General features: G+C 38.1%; 1 protein-coding gene across 4 annotated transcripts in view; it reads left to right on the top strand.

The window, feature by feature from the left end:
- UTRN (utrophin) overlaps nt 1-18,237 on the top strand; it is a gene marked incomplete at its 3' end in the record, with an annotated part of 371,669 nt that overhangs the window by 304,003 nt on the left and 49,429 nt on the right. For all 4 annotated transcript variants that reach the window (XM_083828444.1, XM_083828443.1, XM_083828445.1 and 1 more), the window contains 3 exons: nt 8,167-8,228; nt 9,206-9,280; nt 15,602-15,803. In XM_083828444.1, the coding sequence (XP_083684570.1) occupies nt 8,167-8,228; nt 9,206-9,280; nt 15,602-15,803 (339 nt within the window). The remainder of the gene's footprint in view (nt 1-8,166; nt 8,229-9,205; nt 9,281-15,601; nt 15,804-18,237) is intronic.

Genomic DNA, 18,237 nt, shown 5'->3' with positions numbered 1-18,237 from the left:
AGTGTGGGACTTTAAGGTGCCAGTTTCTCATTTTAAGGGATAAGGAAGAAAAACATAAGAACAAGGAAGATAAAAGTGTGATTCAGTGATTGGTGGAAGAAAACGGAGAATTTCTAAAATAAATAAGTAAATTAATTTTGAAAGTGAAAGAAATGCTAACTGAAATCAGTCTTCTTTAATTCTGAATAGGAACATAGACTTTTCTTAGTCAACCATAAATTCATACCTTTACTCCATTTGGGTTGTTTTTTTGTGAGTGCCCTTGAAGGAGAAAAGTTAAATATTTAGAAAGTGATATAGCTGCAGATGATGATGCAGTGGTACTTCTGCTAAGATGAGTGCTTAAAAAAAACCTGTATTCTTTGCAGTGTTATTGCATATAGAAAAGGTGTTTAAAAAAAACCACTGCAGTTGAGAAGGCAGGAGGCAGTACTTTAGGTAGCAATGAAGCTGTAAGGAGGATGTCAGAATGATGCAAGATGTCTGTATTTTCAGATGAGCAGCATTTATTTTGTTTGTTTCCTGAGGATGATGGTAAATTGCATTTACATGCACAGAGAGAAGTGTCTTGGAGAAAAAGGGCCTTAGTGTGCCAGCACACGGTGGTGGCTTTGGAGAACAGTTTGTTCTTCCCACCCCATTTATTAACCGTTGGTGCATCCGCTCCCTCTGCATTTATATTTAATCAGGTAACAGAAGCACATGAAAGATTGCAAAACCCGTGTACAAACTCCTCTGCCCCATAGGCTCAGAGACAATTTGAGTTTGGAGCATTTTGGAAAGGAGGGACTCCTCTGTTGGAAGGAAGCGGGATTCATAATTCATTGAGACCAGGTTTATAAAGGTGCGTGCACCCTGTGCTACTGCAGATATTTAGTTGAACTGAGCTTACAGAGACAATTTAGCCTCTTTTCTCCTTTTGAATATACAAATCAAATTTGCCAAGTGGCTTTACCTCTGCTGAGGTGCTTTTATTTAGTCCTGTTTGTCTCCTGCTTGATTTTTTTTCATAATGACAATTGGTAGAGGCTTTTGTATTTCTGTAGTCTGAGTCTCCTCTGTAGCAGTAGAATTCAATCAAAACACGAATCTGTAAAATCTAGATTCTCTTGAAAAAATCTTGGTCTTTCATACTTTGTAAAAGAGAATGGGACTAATGAGCTGTATGGAGGGGAGACAGAGCACGGCATGCATGGTATTTACTAATGCACTCTTAGTAATTAAAGTGTTAAGTTTGGACAAATGGTTTGGCAAACATGCCATTGAATGCACCTTTCATAGGCTGGATTGCAAAGGTTTCAGATTTAATAAGGAGTGTTTTCTGCTGTTTTTCATTTGCAAGTATTTGAATTGCACAAAAAGGACATGTTTGGCCATACCAGATAATGGAAAAAAAAGCCTGTGTAACATAGCACTTCAATAAAAATGTTCTGAAAAGAAACAAGAAAAAAGGAGACACTATATACGATCTTTAAGCATCTTTGAGGAATACATGATTCACTGAAAGGAATATTCATTCAGAAAACATAATTACCCTGGCATTTCTCAGTGTTGTTCATTTAACTGTAATTTAAGTGTGCTTCAGCTGTGTACTGTTCAAGGCTGTAATTTATTAGATATTTGTACTGTGCAGAAGAAACAAAAGGGAAATGCAAAAAGGGTCACACAAAGTTTAATCTCATGCAGGGCATTTAATAGGGAGAGCAGCTTCTTGGTGTAATCATTAAATTGATCCATATCAAACTCCATAGTCACCTTGGTTACTTTTCTATCATCCTGCGAAGAGTCTGAAATCGTCAAGGTTTTCAAAATTCTGTTTTATCACCTCCTATATCATGTTCAACTTTATGGGGGAAAGGAATAAAATGCTTTCTGCTTCTGGATTTTTTTTTTTCAAGACTGTTCAGGAAATCTGTCCTGATGTTTGTTTTATGTCTGTGTAGGGAAGAGGAGAAGTAATGGCACTGGGAAGTTTAACTCTTGTGCTAGTTGTAACCATTCTTACAAGTACTAAGAAGTAATTCTTTAGAAGGAAGAATAAACTAATTTGCAGAAAGAGCTAATACAAGTTTCAGTTTTTGAGAGTTTCTTCAATTACCACTTGCTGCACTGGTCTTCATTTTCTATTAGAGAAGTGCAGTAGCACATTTTCTCTGGAGAGATTTCAAAATATCTGCATATAAATTGCTCCGTCAACCTCTAAAATACATTACCCTTGCAATGCATTATGCAGACTCTTTTTCACCATAAAACAGTATTTTCTAATGGGCTTAAAAAAAACAAAGTAGGGAAAAAAAAAGGAAGTATACAGTATCTGGATAAAACACCATGACATTTATAAAGCAGGGATGTTGTTCTGCCTTTTGAAACTCGGCAAGGGCAGCAGAGTCAGAGCTCTGAGTGCTACAGGTTCATTAGTGATCAGTAAAGGTTCTGATTTCAGTTAATGTCTTGGGCAAATGGCTATAGGAGCAAAAAGCTTCTTAACGTGGATCCCAGAGTACAGTTTTATTATCAGCTCGTCTTGCTCGCCAGTGACTATCAACAAAGATACAGGCTTTGTCCAGACTAAGAAGTTATGTAAAAAGCCTGCTGTCTCTCTAGTTTACTTTCTTGTAGACAAAAAGTTAAAGAATGAATTGATTTTTTTTCTCAAGTCCATAGACAGCTTGAAACAAATGGAGATGTGCAACTTGCTCCATTCATTTCAAGAGGATTGTTCTCTTGTTTCTAGAGATCATAAGTTAAATGCTAACTGCGTGTTAGCTCTGAATTTGCAGTCAGTGAGCGTTTTTAACAGGGATTATCTTTGTCAATTATAATTAGAAAGCTGCCAGCAAATATAATGGATAAGAAGCAGATTGTAAGGGTAAATGTTTCTCATTTAAGCTTTAGAGCAATTCATTAATACGTAGGTTTTTAAAAATTGAAATATTATAGCTATAATGTTTATTTTCTAGTTATTTAAAATTACACAAATACATTTAGGCCTTTTAAAATTACATTGCTTTGTCATCAATCTATTCATGGATGTATGGTTTGCCGTGTGGCTTGTATTCATAGAACCACAGAATGGCTTGGGTTGGAAGGGACCTTAAAGACCACCTAGTTCCAACCCCCCTGCTATGGGCAGGGGTGTCACCCACTAGATCCTATTGCCCAAGGCCTCATCCAACCAGGCCTTGAACACCTCCAGGGATGGGGCATCCACAACTTCTCTGAGCAACCTGTGCCAGTGCCTCACCACCCTCTGAGTGAAAAATTTCCTCCTAACATTTCATCTAAATCTCCCCTCTTAATTTGAAACCATTCCCCCTTGTCCTATCACTATCTGCCTGTGTCGGTAAGTGTTGGCTGAAGAGACCTGAGACTCTCTTATTCTGAGTAACTCAGTCTTGTGATACTAAACAAAAAATAACACTAAGTGAATTATCTTGTGGCTTAGTCAGTGAAACACTTCTAATTCTTTCCTGACTGATCTAAGTTGAAAGACGTAACGTGTCCCACCACTTGTGCTGCTGTTCTGTAAACCAGCTCACTTCTGTCATAGCAGAAATGGCTTCTTACACCAACCCCTGTGTGCAGAATGAAACCTCATGTCCTGAGCTCCTGTAGACCTTGGAAAGACCTTTTCATGCACTGCCATTTGTATGCAAGATGACTAATGAGCCCAGTTGTTTTTTACTCTTACTGAAAGTAAATATAATCTTATTCTACAAGCTCCTGAAGCTGAGTACTCGGGAGAGAAGGTGCTCCTTGGCGTAGGTGTCACGGCAGCAGCCACCTAACATTCTCATCTTGGTCATGCTGCTCTCTGGTATTGAAATGGTTTTTAGTCATCTCACTGTGTCTTAGTTTGAATAAGTAGAGAAACATGAGTGACCACCTACATAAAGAGATTTTCTTCCAAAGGAGCAGTGGAAATATTGTAAATGTCCCTTAACAAAAAATAGTGAATGAATTTATTATAATAAAGCAAAGAACAGTACATATACATGCCATGTTGTCACTGCAGGCTGTAAATCTGAACCAAATATGTAGGCATGCTGCCACATGACATACCCTCTGCTTGGTTTCTGTAGTGTGTATGCTAGCTATGGTTGTGCTACACTTACACTAGTGTGGTTGCAACTGTCAAGCATTATTTCGCTATTGTTCTCATAAATCACTAGGACTGGAGTAATGAATCAGATCAGTTGACTTAAGAAAGAATGAACAGGGAAAGAAATTTTGTTTTTTTTGGTTTGTTTGTTTTAATATGAGTTGCCCACATACAAGCAGTTTTTCTTCCCCTCCAGAATGAACAATGAGCATATGAACATTTGCATACCAGGTTTAAATCATGGAGATAGAGTATTTCCATTGTAAAATTATAGGTACATCTAAACAAAACCAGACCTTTTATTTTGTTTGTCCTTGAATTTATTTGCGTACGTTAATTGGAATATTCTTGGCAATGCATTCAGTGGTTTTGTAAATGGTTCTAAAAAGCTGTTGAAGTGAACAGGGTTCTGATGGCAATGAAATGAATATAATTTCTACTGTATCTTCTTTATGCAAAAAACTTGGGCCTTTAGACTGAAATTTCTTGGGTAGTTTTAGTTCAAAGATTACCTTCTAGTGGTCAACAACAAATCTTCCAATTATATGAAGATTCTTTACTAATTCTGCAAGTTGAGGAGTATCAGACTTTAAACTATGAGGACCAGAGTAAAAGCGGTTGCTCTTTTAATGCTGGTTGGTGAAACCTAGGACAGAACTGCCATGATACTTGCAAAGCAAGGGAAGACTGTGTGTAGGTTGATCTGCTCTTGTTTAAATGCCTGTTTCAAGTTTTATTCAGTTCAGCGAGATGACTAAAAATGATGAACTTTCTCAGGGATTTTGACAAGTTATCATGTAGAATTCTGTCTCCCCCCCCCCCCCCCCCCCCCCAGCATCATTCCAAATTTAGATTTTGATTAGCTTTCTCTGCAGGCTAAGTTTTTCATCACTGAGGGTTACAGATTGTATTTTTCTGTAGAAAAATACAGAAAATATCATTTTTTCACAGTCTTTGTAGAGGCTAACAGGGCGGAATTTTCTGAAGACTTCCTGTACTCTCTGTGTGGCGAAATCAATCCATCCAATTCTCACTAACTGCCTTCTGGACATATCAGAAGTTAAATAGACTCCAGAGGAATTCACTTGGAGCTCTCTGTGTGATGTAGTAAAACCATTTTGCTTGGAAATTTTCAGAAAATGATTAGAGCACTTTTTTTTTGAGAAAAGTGAGTACTGATTTAGTTGCTTACCGAGTTTTAGCTGTTTCTGGTCCTTTGTTGTAGAGATGATACTTTTCATGCATCAGTGTAATAGAGCTATAAAAAATGTATGATCTTGTTTATTATGAACTTTCTCGTTCTTGTAGGTCTCATGTATGTTGTTTGTGTTTACTGAACAAGGTATCAGAGAAGCAAGGGACCACTGCTTTTACTCTCTGGTCGGTAACTGATAGGCAGGTACTTAGTTACTTGGTTAAATAGATTGATATGTCATGCATTTGCATAAAAAAGAGCTACAAGGTCCTGATCAGAAAGATCTCCCCTAGTCAAGTCTGTCTCATCTGTTACAGATCACCCAGTATTGTAAAGTTTCTAAACAAGTTCTTTAGGGCTTCATCTGCTTGCATTAGTAACACGAAAGCTGCTGTATCTACAGCAGAGAAAGATGGATGTTTTTTCAAAGAACTGCTTTACAAACCAAATCACGAGAAAGCACTTTGTCTTGCATGCCTCCAGTTTGGAGCGCCTAATAAAATGACTCCTTTGTCTAACAATTTTATTTGTAGCATAGAAAGGTTAGATGCACACCCATTTTTTTCTTCCTCTGAAAATCAATTTGTCTGCACATAGAAGTCCCTGCATATTATGAAACTGTTACCAAACAAAACTTTGCATTAAGATGTCACTGTAGAGACTGATTCCAACCCTCTCCCCCCTTTTTTTTTTAATAGCTCTTTTGTAATTTGCAGTCACATTTTTTTTCCCTCAGCCCTGTCCTGTGTAGTCTTGCTTTAGTGCCTCGAAAATGAAGCCTAATCCATGGAATAGATTCAGTGGAAGTACTGACCCTGCCCGCAGCAGTGGTGTTGCTGCCTCCTTTGACCTGAACAGGCTGTTCAGTCGGTGATTCACTCACTGTAAGCCCATGCCTCTTCTCTGCTGGATTCATGTACGATACTGCTCAGCTGTCATGGATGTTTTCTCTCTAGTTGCTTTGGGATGAGTCTGGCACAATCACCTTCCCCTCATGTAGTCGTTTAGCAGCTATCAGGTAGTACTGACTCTTGGGGAATTGTGAACAAGCCTGGCCTCTCTCCCCTTTTTTCAGTTCCATCAGATGATGCTCATCTCGTAGAATCCCAGTGGCAGGTAGCTACCATGGGTGGCATGTGAAAGAACTGAATAAAAATTTTTAAGATTTGATTTTGCACGTTATGCACATGCATTGTTTACACTAATATGTTAACATTTTTAAAAGTGAAATATATTTTTATGTATACATATATAAAAATTCAATTGCAGTACTGCTGTTTACCTTCACTCTCAACAAAGAAGTTTGAAGGTCTTTTAGGTAAAAGCCTTTCCGAAGGAACTACAAGACTTTTTTTCCACTTATGATGTCGGCAGTAAAATCACCAATCTTGGACTTTTTTTTTTCCTCCCCCCCCCCCCCCTTTTTTTTTCCCTCTTCATCAAAGGAGTTGAATTAAAGCAATTTCCTCACAAGCTTTATTAAACTGATCACTTATTGGATCAATTACTGTGGACAGTTGCAATGGCTTTTGTCAACACAAACCAATTTTAAATGGCTAACATGGTAACAGTGGCATGCCACTTAAGACGATACTGCAGATATTTGGCAATTTCAGGACTAGTTTTGGGATTATTAAATAAGTCGATCATTAAAAGCCATTATATTATATTTGTTCCTATTTCTAATATACTATAATTTGTTCTATACCAGGGTTTGTGAGAGTGCTGGACAGTTGGTTGCCTTTATCTTGGCACTTGGCACTTTTGTACCACTTAACATGAAACGGTGCATTCGTGGTTGGTTCCTCAATAGGAAAAAACAACAACAACAACAACAACAACTGTTGGTGATAAATTATTGTGTACCCACAGATGCACGGGCGTTTGTACCAACTGAAGATGAGTCCACTACATTTAATGAAAAAGTGTCATGTAATGTCATTATGTGCAACCAACTACATCTGTATGTGAAAAATGTGTGCATTAACAATCTTTAAGTAGAAACAAAGGTGAAATAAGCTGTGTTCTGTGCTCATTGTTATTAAATCTGCTAACCTGCCATACTTTCATTTTCATTATTAACTTTTAAAGTGAGTGCTACGATCTTTTTCTCTCAACTTCTCTAATTAATTTTCTCAGAAATCTAATTCAAGTGTAAATATTTCGAGGCAAGACTGCGCAATCATTCCAACAATTGATATTCAGAAACACGCAAAATGTGGCACGTGGAACGAAATTCAAGATTTCATTAGGCCTGAGATAGTATGCATTATGACCCCTATGGCTGCATACGTGAAACCTTGGTGAATGAAAGCAGCAGTACTAAACGCTGGGTTAATTGATGCTGCCTATTCAATCTCTGTTCTGTGAGTGCTAGCATAGAGCACACCCCCTGAATTAAGATACTCTAGTAAAGTGTGAGACAAGTGGTCAGCTTTCCATTAAATGTGTTGCAGGTAGAACTTAAAATTGTTGTATGTATTCTGATATGTTCAGGTATGTAGTGGAGTCTGAAGTAAAATCTCAATGTTTTTTATTTTCAAAGTGTGTTTTACAAATGTTTTCATTGTGCTACAGTGACAGGAAGTTTTGCATATTTACCTTCTCAATGTAAAAGCTTCAGAGTTCAACTGATAGGATCACATTTAGAATAAAAATATAATGTTATTAAATATGAATGGGCTATTGTCTGTGTTTGTGACTAAAAACATCAAGGAGAAGAGTGGCACAAATCAGGTCTTCCAGTGAAAGAGCCAATGGATTTCTTTCCTTTTGAAAGCAAAGTCAGAATATTTTTTTCTTTTTTTTTTTTCCTTTTCATGTGTGTATATATGTTACCTGAAATTTTGATTACCTCATTCCTTTGTAGTCATGAGACACAGACAACCTGTTGGGATCATCCTAAAATGACTGACCTTTTCCAGTCCTTAGGTGAGTACATTTCTTAAAACAAAGCACTATATGATATTCATGCCCTGAATGAAAGCCTGGATTGTTGACCCACCTCTGAGTTGTTATGACCTGTATGTAACGGCATTTCCCAGTCTGCTGTGATGAGACATGCTTTGCACAAAACCTACTGCCTTGATCATGTCACATCCATTGCCTTTTGGTAATTTTAATTCTGAAAAATATTTTCTGACTCTGTGCTTTAATGTAGTATCCTATTTATTTCTATAAATTCTACATGGGGTTGTCCAGTGATGTGGGCTACCAGTCTGGAGTGAACTGATTTTTGTAATATATCAGAGCCAGCTATGCTATCATTGAAGGCTAGGCCATATTATGATACAACTAGTTCAACATGCCCTGCTAACATCTGCATTTGCTGGGAAATCTCCCTTTCTGAGGTGTGGAGGGATAAAATACAGTTAAGTGAGGGAAAATTACCATACCTATCAGTTTCTAAAATAAAGCTTATGGTTGTTTGACAGCTCCTTTCAAAGCAGTGTTAACAAAGTCATGTCATAGAAATAATGGGTTAAATAGCCATTTTTTCTCCTTTACTGTGACCTTTGCTGCCCTCTGTCTGAGATGTAAAATATTTGAGAAATGTACTGTATTTGAACACTCGTCTGAAATCTATTCAACGCTACATAATACACGTGTAAAGGTCTGTCATATGGATATGTGCTATGGGTGCCAAGATAGTGTCAGGATTTCTGATGTGCCAATCTCTGAAGGCCCTGCACTGTCAGAACCACGAGACCTTCCCTGCAGGTGGATTTTTTTTTTTTAACAATAACTTGTCAATTGTTTTTGTTTGTTCTGATATATGATATTCATTGCAGAGAAAAATAAGGGATATCAGGCTTTTTTCAGTATGTAACACTGTGAAAACTTATATATGACGGAAACTTACAGACTTTCTTTTTAGGACTGCTCACATTTCTGTTCTGCTCTTTCAGCTGACTTGAACAACGTACGCTTCTCTGCCTACCGTACAGCTATCAAAATCCGGCGACTGCAGAAAGCACTGTGCTGTGAGTTTTGCCTTTGAGACAGATTGTTTCTCTACAGTACTTGGGGAAGGGAGGGTCAGCTTGAACTTTGTGAGATTCACATTTAACAAGGGGCCAGATACATCCTTGACAGATTGTCAGCCAACAAAATGGCAGGAAGAATTCCCAATAATAGGTATTGTTGTCACAACTAAATACAATCATTGACTGAAAAGAAGGGCTGCAGAAGGTAAATGGTATGGGGTGAAATGGAATTCCCATTGATAATATTTTGAGAAGTTATAGGCAGATCAATACTGAACCTCTGCCTATTGCATTCTGTTCCTCATACAAGGTGATACAATCTAGTCTTTTGACATGAAATCAGATATTTTATATTTTAGAGAATTAAATTCCATTTTTTGAAGTGTTTACTACTGCTTGATATAATTTTGAAAAGAATCTTCTCTCTCAATGAGTGTATCTTGATGTGTTAACTCCAGTTAAAGAAGAATTTAGGCCTCTTGAAGTGCAAAGTTACAGGTACAGATCTGTATAGTTGGTTATAGGTAGTTGGTATCGCTCTACATTTTAATCATACAAAGGTACTACAATAAAACAAGCTGCTTTTATTAACAACAATATTATGCACATGTATGTTGAGGGATTTAGGGAAGGGTCTCAGACAGGAAATAAGCATGTATTTCATATGGATCAGTGTCCGTATGCTTCTGCCCAGACCTGTGTTGGCATTTTTCCCTGTTCTTAAGTAATCTAGTAATTCAGCCACAGTTTATTCTGAAGAGTAGATAGATTGTGTCAGCAGGAAAGGATAGATATAGATGTCTATTGAATAGGTGCAGTTGTCTAAACTACTTTTTATAGAATCAGAGAATCGTTTGGGTTGGAAGGTACGTTAAAGATCATCTAGTTCAACCCCCCTGCCATGGGCAGGGACACTTCCCACTAGACCATCTTTAAATTTAAAGCCATTACCCCTTGTCCTACCAATGCATGCAATTGTAAAAAGTCCCCCTCCAACTTTCCGGTAGGCCCCCTGTAGGTACTGGAAGGCTGTTACAAGTTGTCCCTGGAGCCTTCATTTCTCCAGGGTGAACAACCCCAACCCTCTCAACCTGCCTTCACAGAAGAGGTGCTCCAGCCCTCTTCTTATCCTCGTGGACTCATTCTAATACTTCCATGTCCTTCTTGTGCTGGAGGCCCCAGAGCTGAACACAACACTCCAGATGGGGTCTCACAAGAGCAGAGCAGAGGGGCAGAATCACCTCCTTTGCTCTGCTGGCCGCGCTTCTTTTGATGCAGCCCAGGATAACGGTTGGTTTTCTGGGCTGCAAGTGCACACTGGTGGTTCATATCAAGTTTCTCATCAACCAACACCCTCAGGTCCTTCTCATCAGGGCTGGTCTCAATCCATTCTCCACCCAGCCTGTATTTGTGTTTGGGATTGCCCCAGCCCAGATGCAAGATTTTGCACTTGGCCTTGTTGAACTTCAGGAGGTTCACACTTGCCCACCTCTCAAGCCTGTACAGGTCCCTCTGGATGGCATCCCTTCACTCCCTTCACTCAGCTTGTCAACTGCACCACGCAGGTTGGTGTCATTGGCGAACTTGCTGAAGGTGCACTCAATTCACTGTCCATATTGCTGACAAAGATGTTAAATGGTACTGGTCCCAGTACCGACCCCTGAGGAATGCCATTCGTTACTGATCTCCACGTGGACATAGAGCCATTGACCACAACTGGAATGCAATGATCCAGCCAGTTCCTGTGATGGAACCAGTGAGTGGTTCATCCATCAAATCCATGTCTCTCCAATTTAGAAGCAAGGATGTCACACGGGACAGTGTTATATGTTTTGCACAAGTCCAGGTAGATCACATCAGTTGCTCTTTCCTTATCCACCAATGCTGTAACCATGTTGTAGAAGGCCACCAAATTTGTCAGGCACAATTTGCCCTTAGTGAAGCCATGTTGGCTGTCGCCCATCACCTCCTTATCAAGTTTGAGATATTGGATTCAATGTCTTACTTTCAGGGAAAAAACAGAACCTGTCCTTTGAAAGACTGTCTGATGTTATTGAAAGAAAAACAGTATTTCTTTGGCACAGCCTAGAGTTTCTCTTTGTGAGAGGTACAGTTCCTTCCAAAGCTATAGAGTTACAGAATTCTGTAGGTTGGAAAAGACCTTCAAGACCATATTTCTGTATATCAGTGTGCAGGGCGTAAAATATGTATCAACATATACCTATAAAACAAAAACAGAGCAAGAAAGCAAAGTAAAAGTCTCCTTAGGCATGCTACTCTCAAGAGAGAAAAGTGAAAAAACAGACTGCACATGATGGACGCTAATCATGCTGCCTATTCCTGACAGGCATATGGATGCTCTAGCCACCTGTATAGAACAAACTTCACTTTCCTAATGTCTAATATGCTTTGAGGAGGAACATACTTCCTGCCCTTGCTTATACAGCAAATTATACCAATTTCTGTAATAACTGCAATAGGTAGTTCTCCTCATTCATAGATTTCAAAAGTGCCCTACTATCAGAGTGAATATTGTCTCCAGCTTCAGAGGGAAGTGGAAAGAGGGAAGCAGCAAAAGGTAAAGAGAATATTCTGGTTTAAAAGTGCCAGGAGTAAAACTGTCATCTCTACAGATCCAGTCTGCCTTGTTATTTATGAAGCTGCTTGCTTGCTCCATCTCTGTCTCATGAGAGGGAGACTGAGAACCTGCTTTCCCTCATCACAACAGCCAAAAAAATCTTTATTATGTGTGCCTATTTGACAAAGCATCGGTTTAATTTGTGAGAGCACAACAATGTGGGCTTTTAAGAAAGATAATATAGATTATCCACAAAGCTAAATTCTACAAGATTTTTGTCTCTGAGCAGGCATTCGCTAATATCTGGCAGAATTTTAAGACCACCTTGAAAAATATAATAAATGTTACTTTTTTCATTGTTTGCTTACCAGATAATGTCTTGTCCAGGAACAGGTGAAATTCCCTTTAATTGTGATGATTCTCGACCTGTTTCTGGTACACGAATGGCTGCTGGGATGACCAAAACACAGCCTGTGCTAACACCTCTCTGAGGAAGGGGAGAGTGATTAAGCACCATCTAGTATTCTTTTCTTAACTTTTTTTTTGTCAGTGGCTTTCTTTTAAGGTAGGGACAGAGTCATCTTCTGTGCTCCCTGCCATTCATTCTCTGGTCTGAGTTACTTTAGTCTTCCATTTTATTTCCCATAATTTTAACTGTTGATTTTTAAAGGTGTTTGGATGCATAATGCCTCAGAAAGGCTTATGAGCTAAGGCAGTGAAAATGTCAAAACAAATCACTAGAAAATGAGGTCATTGTAAAATGTAGAACATGACAAATTGCTGTCACAGCTGGTGTGTGTGTAGCTGAAAAGGTCTTTTGGTGAGAGCTCCAAGGGCACAGCTGAAGAGGCATGCACAGTACCACTTGCACGTGATGGATTTTGACTTTGCAGTGAGGACTTGCAACACAGTGTTAGTACTATACGAGCAGATTCAGAAGTAAGTAATTTGACAACTGTGCTTTGGAAAACTTCATTGATGCAAAGTCTCTCTTTTATTTTTTTGCTCTTAACTAAGTGTTTTGGGGATGCTCTTCTTCCCTCCTGCCCCTTTAAAAGTACGCAAGTAGAGTCATATTTCATCTTACTCTGGTTTTGGAACATCAGATTCTTGCAGAGACTAGTGTATTTGTGTACATACCTATGTGCGTTTAGTTAGTAGGAAGCTGAGAAAGGTAGCAGGTTGGAAAGAACAAATTCTTAGTCTCTCATGTTATGTGGGGCAGACATACAGCACTTTCCCACTGTGACGCAATAAGAATGGGGCCTGAGAGAATAGCCTGTGCTGCAGTTGTACAGAACAGCTATGTAGCACCGGGCCTTGACAATATTTTATTTTTGTGCAGCAGACCTCAGATCATTGTCAAAAAATGATTTTGCACCAGATACTGAAGTGTACTATTGGAAGGGAAAGAGGGAACAAAACCACCATGTATATTCAGAATGCTGTCACTGAGCTCCTCTAGGTGATTTAAAGCTTAACAATGCCGGTAGGAACATCAACTGCACAGGGCTAAGGAAGGAACAGCAAAGCACACTGGACTGAAAGAGAGAGTTGTGTAGACTTCCCTCAGCCAGCCAATCTTTTGCAGGAACTCTCATTAACAGGGTTTTACTAATACAAAAGTTTCACAGCAATGCCTCCCTGTTTTCTGTGGGGTTACAGCAGCTTCAAATTTGCCACTGGCAGCTGCGTGTCATTAGTTGCTTCTGAGTTTGTCGTGCTCAAACCGTGCTGAATGATGGGGTTTCTGTTTCCCGTTTTCCTTTGGGAAAGTCTCCACATTGCAGAAAGGAAAGACGTAACCTTTACGGCTATTTGTTGCTTAACAGGATTGTTGGTCGTTCCGCACCAACTCAAACCAACGTTTGAGCAGGTACAACAGTACTACAAAAGGGTGCTAAAAGCTGTGTGTACAGTTGGCTTCGTGCCAGCAATGGCATGTAAGTCTCAAGTTAGCATTTTCCCATCTGCATAAACACTGTTTATTTTAGAACTTTTAGAAATTGAAATGTAATGAGAAAGTAACCCCTCTTTACATCAGACCAATTCAGGGGCTCTGCTAGTGTGTAGCCCTTACTGCTCGCCGCAGGGTAGCTGTCTGTACCCAAAGTTCATTTGGCCAGGTGAGTGCTGAAGTAAGCAGGGATAGTCGTATTTTCTTCTGGTTGTTCTCCATGAATGGTGTCATTCAAAAGCATTAATTTTGCTTAATTTGCATTAGTACACCAGCAGAGTTTCCTTTTAGTATGAAAATACTGAAGGTGCCTTTCCCAGTTCCTTTGGCAGAAATGTGAATATGACATCTTAACCCAGCAGATCAAACCCAGGAGATGAGCTAAAAAAAGAATGATATAAACAGCAAACAGACGTCCATCCTCCGCAAGTCTGATGCTGCAAAGTCAGAGTAGAATCTATAGTTGTCAATGAGAGGAAGATGAGGTACTGTCACTCATTTTATAGTGACATTAGGAAAGGTAGGTAGAGGAAGTAGGACTGGGAATGTAACCTTCTTTTGGCCTATAACCTTATCTTTTTGGTAGGTGCTCAGTGAATTCTTGGCAGAATTGCTCCTCGTAGTTAGTGTTAGCTTGCTTCTGCTTTTTTTCAGTTTGCACGTATTTTTCGGTCCAAGCTTGACTTACCTGATTTGCACAGGCTGGCCTTCTGGGGTCATTATTAAACGCTATTGGCGCAGAGCAATTTACAGCACATCTGAGATTGTCATGTTTCATTTCATTTGAGAAATGACATTTATATGTCATTTATTGTGTAAATGCATTCCTGTCTCTCCAGAAACAGCTCCTTATGAACTCAGAATATACTTCTTATTCTGTGTTCCAGAAAGCATGCTGATATATATATGAACTTTTGTTTGTTTCTTTTGCTAAAGTCCTCACTTATGTCAAAAAAATAAAAAGCAACACTGAGATTTTACTACCCTTCAACTTACATTATTTTTCCTTCTTTTACACCAAAATAATTTTTTTTTCCACATTGTTTTGCAGAAGGAATTAGAATTGCTCATTGACAGCTTTTTATTTTCACAGTGCCAAAACCAGATTTTCACAATCTCACATTTCCATGTGGATTTGGAGGCAAAAAACTCATCACCTGTAAAATGTCCCTAGCAGTTGCTATGGAAAGTATGCTGTAATAAGGAGATGGAAATATATTTTGTGAAAACATATCACTTAGTCTTCTGGAAAATGAGAAGAAATTTCACTGTGTTCCTTCTCTGTGCTTTCTTTCAAGTCTTCATTTAGCCACTGCTGTTCATTTGATCAGGCCTCAGCACATTCCTACTGCATTTTAGGGAACATTTCTTCCTAAGAAAATGATTTGCTTTACGTTTAATCAAAAGTGATAGTCATTTAATGTGATTCTGCTTTATGGTAAATGCAGAGAATTCTCTAAGTCTAGTGGGCTCCCAATGTGTGCACATCTGAAGTTAGGATCCTCTTGTATATTATACCGATGACTTCAGTTTTTTAATGTTCTGCTGAGCTGTGCAGTGTCATTGTGGTATTCTTGTTGATTCATTTTTTAAACATATAGTATCAAAATGCTGTTGACTTCTAACAGAATGTTTTTTCACTATAATTTTACTAAATGAAAGCTACTTCTTGGCTAAATGTCTGCAGTGTTTACTACACTATGCATGTGAACAATTACTGTGAACGCTATGCTCAGGCTTCTGTATTCATGCTTTTTTTTCCCCTTTAACTATCTGTTGTTAGTGGACCTGTTGGACCTGAATACAACAAGTGAAGTTTTCAAACAGCACAAATTGGGTCAAAATGACCAGCTCATTGGCGTCCAAGAAGTGATCAGCTGTCTCACTACCATCTACAGTGGACTTGAAGAGAAACACAAAGATATGGTTAATGTTCCTCTCTGTGTAGACATGTGTCTTAACTGGCTGCTCAATGTATATGATAGGTAAGTAACAAGCTTCTATTCGTGGTACGAACCCCAGAAGTTTAATGGTGCATTAACACAGTATATACCATAGAAACAGAGTTGGTAAGGTTAGTACATGTCACATACTCAAAATGCTAGCCCTATGGGACTGTTGTACGTATTTTTCTGAGTTAGTCTCTGGAGGAAGTGTTTATGATGAAAAAAATAATGATGCAACCTTAAAAAGTTCTTTTCTGAAAAGTCATATTTTTTGATAACTTTGACTCTGTAAAGTGCATTGGCTTGAAATTAGGTATTTCTTACACCGTCCTGAGAGCAAAGCTTTATTTGTAGTAGTTACTATTTTTGTTTCTCGAACCGATCGCTTATCCATTATTTTTTTCTTCAGCTTACCTTTGCTTCCTAACTTCAGTTAGAAATCTGTTGTTCAATCAGTTCATTTTTAAAATGCATACAGTAAGCAACAAACCTTTTTCTTTCAATAATGTTTCCTGTTGCTCCCATTTCCCCTTGATTATTAAGTTGAATGCATTAGTGTAGTTAATTCTTCAAGCTGATGAAAGACTTCAATCTTCATTCAAACTTTGAAAAACGGAAGATGAAGGTTTTCTGTGATAAAATTACCTTTTACAGTATGTTTCCTTGCTTCCCTATCAAATCCATTCAAGAAAAAAAAAAAGAAATGCTGAAAGAACACGCACCAATTTTAAACTGCCTTTTTTTTTTTATTATTGGCCTTTAGGAAAGAACTAATTTGTCTCTTGGCATTTCTGTTGTTTATTGCATTGGTGTTATATGTATACAATGTCTCAAATCATTAAACTGCCTGCAAAAAGCATCTGTTAGTTGCATGCTATTAACCTGAGATTTAATTACCGATTCACAGATTAATGACAAAGTAGGAAATTCTTCAGACTTACCTACAGATGTCTTTGTCCCTTAAAAAGAACCAATTTATTTTTAGAAATAGTAGACAAGCCTGTTGTGTTCTGGTATTTTCTGACACATCAGGAATGATTCATTCTTCAAGCACAGTAGAGGAGATACACACATAAATTTACTCAGTGACTTTTACTTCCTCAAGGACTCAAAGGTTGTTCCAGAAAGCAACATCTGCCCAATAAAATGTTTTGTGATCTTAAAGCTCTCTGGGTTGGTTAGTACATATATATATATATATATATATATAAAAATATATATTAATAAAGGTAAAAATAAGTGCTTTGCTTTTTTCCAATATGAGCCATGAAATAAATTGGTTGCTCAATTAACTCATCTGTCCAGACCTATGTTTAAATTATCCAGAAGCTATCGCTAGTGGTTATTGTTCTGGACTATATACTGTCAAATTTTCTAAAATGTCCAATAAAAATGGACTGATAACTTTCAGTACTAATGGGATAATTTAACACCCCTTGAAATTAGTTGTTTCAGTTATTTTAAAGTCTGTCATATATAAGATATAGTACATGTACTAATTGCAGGTGATGACTCATTTCGATGAGAATTACCCAGTGTCCATAAAGAAACTTCTATATGCATTGTTCTTTTAACCTCTTGCAATGCTTATCTGAGTTCTTCTATTTCAGCTTCTAAATTTTCTTGATTTTTGTGATGTTAGGATACATTTGATAGGAAGGGTAACTATGGTATAGCACATATGCTACTAACCTTTTCTGTGTCATCAAGGCTGTTTTCAATGATCATTCTCTATGGTCCAGTCTTGCCCTGAAGCATTACAACCGTTATCTACTGTTGCGCTAATATACCAACTTAATGTAGGTATATTGTAACAAATTCTAACACTGTGGTGAGTTAATATCCTGGGCCTTACCTGCATGTTAAGTTCAGCAAAACCCAGACTTGTGAAAACTGAGGATATGGATGAGAGACCTGCTCAGTCCTTATTGTGTATTCCTGTTTGCAATCTCTTATACTTAATCTTATCCTCTGTCTGGCAATGCTTTTGTCATCTGGATGCCTCCTGTGTGGAACTATCCCTATCATTGTTTGCCCCTTTGTTCACATTGGTTCCATACTTACGTAAAGTGCTAATGTTTTAATGTCTGGCTATACCATCACAATGTTACAGAATACTTGCATACCATTGTTGGTAACAAAGGTCTGGCACTCTTATATTCAACAGAATAACATTAATTATATCCTGAGTAATATGCTTATAAATTACGGATTTCACAGACCTCTGTTTTTACCATGGTGTAGAGTGCATTTGCCTGTCAGAGAAGTTTCAGTTGTTTTTCTCCAGTGCTGCTGAAAAGCAGTATAAAACAGTGAGTTAGGATGTTGTTTAGAGAAAGGAATAAAGTCTGTGTATTTATGGAAATATTTATGGCATATTTATGGAAAGTTTTTGGAGAGTTTGCAAAACTCATTTTCCTGGAAAGACATTCCTCCAGGTCATTTTAACCCCGCATTAATGTCTGTTACTGAA

This window comes from Anser anser (assembly GCF_964211835.1).
Source record: "Anser anser genome assembly, chromosome: 3".
NCBI lineage: Eukaryota > Metazoa > Chordata > Aves > Anseriformes > Anatidae > Anser > Anser anser.
Note: the sequence above shows the minus strand (reverse complement) of the source record. Positions and strands in the feature narration are given on the sequence as shown.